The 6,635-nt window shown below is 42.4% G+C and overlaps 1 protein-coding gene across 4 annotated transcripts; it reads right to left on the bottom strand.

The window, feature by feature from the left end:
- Positions 1 to 297: 297 nt before the first annotated feature.
- LOC111523435 (regenerating islet-derived protein 3-alpha) lies at positions 298 to 3,055 on the bottom strand. Of its 4 annotated transcripts, none has more exons than XM_023188033.1 (6): positions 3,020 to 3,041; positions 2,621 to 2,708; positions 1,964 to 2,082; positions 1,624 to 1,761; positions 877 to 1,003; positions 298 to 591 (listed from the first exon to the last, which is right to left on the bottom strand). In XM_023188033.1, exons 2-6 carry the CDS (start codon positions 2,694 to 2,696, stop codon positions 524 to 526), a joined length of 528 nt encoding a protein of 175 aa, XP_023043801.1. In that variant the 5' UTR covers positions 2,697 to 2,708; positions 3,020 to 3,041; the 3' UTR covers positions 298 to 523. The 4 variants fall into 4 exon arrangements, with proteins under 4 accessions (XP_023043801.1, XP_023043802.1, XP_023043799.1 ...); XM_023188034.1 differs by having other exon boundaries at positions 2,621 to 2,731; positions 3,020 to 3,040; XM_023188031.1 differs by having other exon boundaries at positions 2,621 to 3,055.
- Positions 3,056 to 6,635: the final 3,580 nt, after the last annotated feature.

Consider the following 6,635-nt stretch of genomic DNA (forward strand, 5'->3'; position numbering starts at 1 on the left):
TAAGCACCATCAGAGCCTCCTAAATCTGTTCATGTCACATTGTCAGGTTTGGGCTATGGGAATGGGAGGGCAGGAAGTACGTGGGAGAGAAATGTCTTCATCTCTTCACAACACAAATCCTACATGAGCAGGACCCACACCCTCATCACAACACATTAGTAGCGATGCACATTTCCTCATTTTCCCTAGAGACCTGGGTGAACAGGGAAGAAGCAGGACCTACAAAGTTTCCTCCCCTCAACCACTTTGTCCTTCTCAGGGTATGGCTATGACACTGGCACATACAAGACAAACAAGTGCAGACTAAAAATGTTATTATATTGCTCTTTAAAGACTTAGGCCATATGACAAAATGAAGAGACTGAAATGAGAGCGGGGAGGAAGAAACAGAAGGAAGATAAGAGTGAGGTGGTCAGGTTTGAGGGAATTAAGTGAATATTCTCTTCCAGGGTGAGTCTTCACACTGGTCTCATGCCCATGATGAGTTGCACACCAAACACAGGCTGCTGACTTTCCTCCAGCCCTAGGCAGTGAACTTGCAGACATAGGGTAACCTCGCATCACAGTTATAATCTTTCCACTTCAGAAATGCTGGAGAGACAGAAGACATAAATGGAATGGGGCTGAGGAAGTTTGTGAATCCAATGAAGAGGCATCCCAGGTTTTAGCCTAGAAGTTAAAGCTTCTCCCTCACCTTCACCAGTGTCCCAATCCAAGAGAGAGATTCAAAGAAAGCAGAGAAGAGAGGAGATGACAGAAGACACACTGACATTGTATTTTCTAGCTCAGGAAGATTTCCTGAAGGTCTTCCTGAGGACCCAGGAATGGGGGATGAGATGGAAAACCCTGGGAAGAGGCAGCTCCTCTGTTTCTTACCTGTGCTTCTCGACAGGCCCGCACAGTGGCCGGGGCTTGAGATAGTGGAGGGATTTCTCTCCCATGCAAAGTAATTAATCACATCAGTGCTACTCCACTCCCATCCATCTCCATTGGGCTCGGTGCCCTGTAAAGTAGAGGAGTAACCAGGTGATGGGAATGGCCATTGCAGCTCTTCTTGCATGGCCCCTTAGCTGCAACACCTGATTTGCTCCCCAGCATGAGGGAATTTGGTTTGCTATTCCAGATGCTGCTGGTGAGCCCTTCACTAGGAACCTCTTCCTTGACTCCTCATTGCTATTGGAAAATCCCAGCCAGTAAACACAAGATCCTTGGAACCACACAAGGTAATGTGTTACTTGCAGAATAATAACTGGTGTAGCATTTGTGGTTAGCTTGTGAAGCTCAAAGGTAATGTCAGTTCTGTATGGGGGCAAAAATTGATCCTATCTTCATTAAGGATTCTTTCAGAACAGTAGGCAAAGACTCCATGAAGCTCAGAGAGTTATTAACGCAGCCTCATATGAGAATTATGTAATAAGCCTGAGGAAGGCAGATTGATTTTATCTGAAAGATAGAGACCTCCACAGAACTCAGATCTTCAGATGCTTCATGGCCTTCACTTTCCCCCAAATATTCCCCAGAATCTGAGCTCCAGTGATCCCTGAAGTATTCCCGGGCAGCACAGGGGACAGGGAGTGGGCCTGGGCAACAATAGCACCTTGAGAGGGGAGGATATACTCGCACCTGTGTGGGGTCATGGAGCCCAATCCAGACGTATGAGTAGCTACTACTAATGCCCTTCACCAGGGAGGACACGAAGGATCCCTCAGCCCCACTGAGCACAGACACCAGGTTTCCAGAGGGCCGCTTCTGGCAGGCCAGCTTTGAGGGAGACAAAGAGAATGAGAGGGAGCCGGAGACCTGCTGAGGGAGGGCAGGGCAAAGGTAGGTGGGAGGAGGACTATGTGAAAGATAAGCATGTTCATCCTCATTCCCAATGAACTCTTCTGAATGGAGACCCTCCTCCCCCCAGACCTGCATGGATTTTCCCCTGTCACCTCCTACCCTACATCTAACCACTCACATCTGCATCCATCCAGGATTTTGGTGACAAAAACAAGGCATAGCAGTGGGAGCCATAGGCCTTGGAGCCTTTGGGACAGTGGATCCGTGCAGACGGCAGTTCCTTCTGGGGTTCTTCACCTGGGGTGGAAGAAGAGGGAGAGGGTAAAATGAAGAGTGGGGGTTGGGGTGGGAGATGACCTCGGGGAATATCTAGGCCTGTCCTTGGGGAGGAAGACCACATTCCTGATATCCCTTCACCTTCCCTTGTGTTTTCAGAAGTTCTTTATCTCAAAATAGTAAATGGGGCACCCTCTAGTCTCTCATTACCCTTTCCCCTTATTCAACCATTCAACACTGTCCTCACTCTGGGCTGTCTCTACATTGGGTCCTCCAATCATTGTCCCTCCCCACATCTCATTACTGACCCTCCACACTTTCCCACCAGTCTATATTAGAGTCCACTGACTAAATGGAAGCCATCTCCTTCCACTGTTAGTGGACCACCGTGGAGCCTCCCACTGCAAGTTAACCTGAAGGAAGGAGTGATGATGCAGGAACTGCAGGCAGGTTCATTAGACACTATGCCATTACCTCATGTGGCACACAGGAGCCTTCCTGCTCTTCTTGGCTCTGAGGATTCATAGGAAACCCTGTGCTAGAGGCAGAGCAATCTCACCTTGAACCTGAGATAGGAGCATGAGGCAGGAAAGCAGCATCCAAGATACGCTGGGCAGGGCCATGGGAAGCAGCATAGGAGTCTGTGACTTGAGGAGGCAATCAGGAATCACTAAAGAAAGCATGGTCAGTGGGAGAACACAAAGATACCCTACGGCCTCATGTCTTTTTCCTTCTCTAGTCCCCTAGGACTAAAGTTATCTTGGTCACATCCATCATCTTCTACAGTTCTGAATGAGTTGTGAATCTGTGTACTCTCCCATCCCCGAGCCCTCCCAGGACACCCTTGCTGAGTCTCAGAGCTCCTGTGCTGCCCGAGGAAGGGACCCTCCCATGCATTCTCCTGTATCATGTGCAGTAGCCCCTCCCCAGGTCTCATCTTCTCTCAGCTCCCACTTACCTCTCTGGTGGGATATGGTATGGTTTGTCTGGTCAGGAAAGAGTGAGATTTTATAAGAGGATCTGGGGGAGGGACATTGGAGTGAAGAGTGACAATGAGAAGGTAGGACAGGGGTCATGGGGTGGGGTTGGCATGGGGAGGAGACTCTTCCTGGCAAAGACTGGGGATTTTACCAGATGTTGCCTCTTCCCTGTTGGCAGGCCAACACTATCCCTAAGAAGAGGTGAAGTTTGCTTTTTCCTCTGCGTCCTCTTTGTCAAAGACCTGTGGCACCAAATGTGATATGAAATCTTCTAATGTGGACATCTGAAAGGGGAGTTCCTCTGGTGGATTTCTTAAGAACCCACTTCTAGAGGCAAGCCAATGTATTTCTTATTACCTCGCCTCGTAAGATTAAATACATTAAGTAGAGGAATTATAAGTATGATAGACAGTTGAGGGCATAGATGGAACTGAAGCTAAGAGTAGGAGTGAGGGTTCAGGGCCATTATGCAAATATCGTAGCTAATTTTGATGAAACTTTAGAATTATCTGACAACTCAATAGATGAGCCAAAATCTTACAGAAAATCAGGTGAGTGGACTTGTCTTTCCAGTCTTCAGCAAGAAAGAGCTTCCCCAGAGGAGAATGACAATGACAATGTGATAGAATAAGAGGTGATGAAGGAACACAAAACGTAAGAAGGACTACAGTCAAATAATGAGGATCAAAGAAGAATGAATAGTGATTAAAGAAGGGAAGAGCAGCCGTGGTGTAAAAATCATAGGTCAGTTGGCCATGCGCAGTGGCTCATGTCTATAATCCCAGCACTTTAAGAGGCTGAGGTGGGAGGATCACCTGAGGTAAGGAGTTCAAGATCAGCTTGAGCAACACAGTAAGACCCCATCTCTACAATTTATATTTTAATGTAAGCTAGTTGTGGTGGTGTGTGCTTGTGGTCCTAGCTACTCAGCAGGCTGAGGTACGAGGACATTCAGTTGAACCCAAGAGTTCAAGACTGCAGTAAGTTATGATCATCCCACTGCACTCCAGCTTAGGCAACAGAGTGAGACCCTATCTCTAAATTTTTGTTTTATGATGTTGTAAACATAATCCTGAATTGCATGTAAGTCTCTATGACATCAAAATGCTCACTACTTGTAAGTTGCTCATGAGCTTCCTTGCTGGACTGCCATTTGGCTACACATTAAAAGCCCTTTTAATTACATTCTTACTGGGAAAATGGTCCGCTTCATATGGGTATACTGAGAGAAATTCTTTTAATCAGGTTTATTTTTGAGTTGGCAGTTTGATGCCTCTGACAAGCATACTACATTGCTCATACACTGGTTCAGGTTCAGTTTGGCCAGTCTAGGAAAAAGTTGGGCTGGGAATGTCTACAGACCCTGACTCTCACGCTATTGTTGTAGTATGTCAGCTTGCATGCAGATGTTTATAGTCATGAAATGTAGCTCATCCTTAATTCATGTCCTCAAAATTCAGTACCCCAAATTCAATGCAATTCCTCAAATAATATGGGAAGAAATATAGCCAGCAGATTATTTTGTTAAGGATATTTTTTTCCCACAAAATTTATACAACAATATGTAAACACATGGAAGGTAGGGGGTAGAAGCTAACCAGAGGGTAGAATAGTTACCAGAGGCTGAGAAGGGGGAGGGGAGATGAAGAAAGTTTGGTTCATCATACAAACATACAGCTAGATAGAAGGAATATGCTCTAGCTTTTGATAGCACATAGGGTGACTATAGTTAACAACAATATGTTGTATATTTCAAGATAGCTAGGAGAGAAGATTTGAATGTTGATAGTTTATTATTAAAACTCATTTTTATTCTTAATTGAAATAATGTGACATTTATAATAAGCCTTAAGGTTATAAAATCCGTAACTGCAATGTGAAATTTGTTTGCAATGACATTCACTAAACTCACTAAAGTTGAGTTGTTTTTGTTTTATTTGTCATTGTTCTTCGTAACAGTGCTTATTAACCAGGCATGGAGAAGTTTGTTTAAATATTGTATTTATCGAGCTGGTTTTGAATTATATAAAAATCTACTTCTTGGGGATGACACAGGAATTCTTACTCTCGATGTAACCAAGGCTGAGTTTTAAGGAGCTTCCTTTGCCAAAAGATAAGATGTCCAATTTGTACTTTTATCCTTATTATCTTCTGAATCAAATATTTGCAGATAAGACTTAGTAGTCATTCTTTGAATTATGCAAGTGAAAAATGATCTCTTCACAGGAGTCTAATATTTGTTTCAAGGATGGTAAAATGTAGAGGTTTCCTGGAAGATGGCTCAGCAGGGCCCATGTCAAAAATAGCCTTGAACTATATCTCACTGGAGATTTATCACTAAAGTGCACTCCTTTGAGATATATTAACCAGATGTCCAGAATGCCACTTTGGTCCTTTCATCTTATCCTATGCCTGTCAGAAGAATTGGGAAAGGGATAAAATGAGGTGCTGAGCACCTATAAAATAGGGAAAAGGGACAAAGCTTCAAAGTCCCTGAGGCCAATGAGGGAAGTTATTAACATCAAAGAATTGGAAAGCTGATAACGTAGCTAGGGAAATTTGGTCAATTATACATAAGCAATGAACAGTAACTATCATATGACCTGTGCAGTTATTGGAGGCAATAATTTTTATCAGAAAACTGTGTTAATTTTTATTTGGTTTCAAATTTTCACATTGATCTTGTAAGAGTTCCCTGTTCATATCATGTTTGCTCTTCTAACATTATCTATATGGGTATTTTATAAAGGCTATTGCTTATTATTTATTTTTGTTTTAGAATAAGCTAGTCATAATACAAAATGGTCATTTGGGAAAAAATTAAGATAATGTTTTCAATTAATTATCATAAATCATACTCAAACAGCTTATGGATGATAACTTTGCAGATTTGAACTGTTCACAATGTATCAGAGTTCACATTTCTCATGGTAGCAAATAAAAATAAAAATAAGAAATAATTTCATAGTCATGTTGCTTTTCTTTTTATGATAAATTATCTTTATCATACAGAAAACATTTAACAAACAGGAATAGACTCACAATCTAGAATCTACTGTGATTATATCTTGCCATCTTTTTAAGCTTTTTTTAGAGAAAGGAAGCAAAAAGAAGTAACCAAGAAATAATATAATCATATTAATATTAATAAAATGATAAATAATACAATAGTAGTCCATTTATGTTATTCCTCAGTCCCACTTATTTCCATGTTCTCCATTATAAATTTTATAATTATTCTTCCAATTTATATATATATATATATATATTGCAGTTGCAAGATTTAATAGAGTAAAAACAGAACTCCCACACAAAAGGAGGGGACCCAAAGAGGGTAGCCATTGCTGGCTTGAATGCCTGGGTTTATGTCCCAATCATTGTCCCTCCCATTGTGCTCTCAGGCTATTTCTTTACCTCCTGTTGTTACCTAATTAGCGTTTTAGTGAGCTCTCTTTACTACCTGATTGATCAGTGTGAACTAAGTTGCAAGCCCCATGTTTAAAGGTGGATGTGGTCACCTTCCTAGCTAGACTTATGGATTCTTAGTTGGCCTAGGAAATCCAGCTAGTCCTGTCTCTCAGTCCCCTCTCTCAA

This window comes from Piliocolobus tephrosceles, chromosome 15, assembly GCF_002776525.5.
Source record: "Piliocolobus tephrosceles isolate RC106 chromosome 15, ASM277652v3, whole genome shotgun sequence".
Lineage (NCBI taxonomy): Eukaryota > Metazoa > Chordata > Mammalia > Primates > Cercopithecidae > Piliocolobus > Piliocolobus tephrosceles.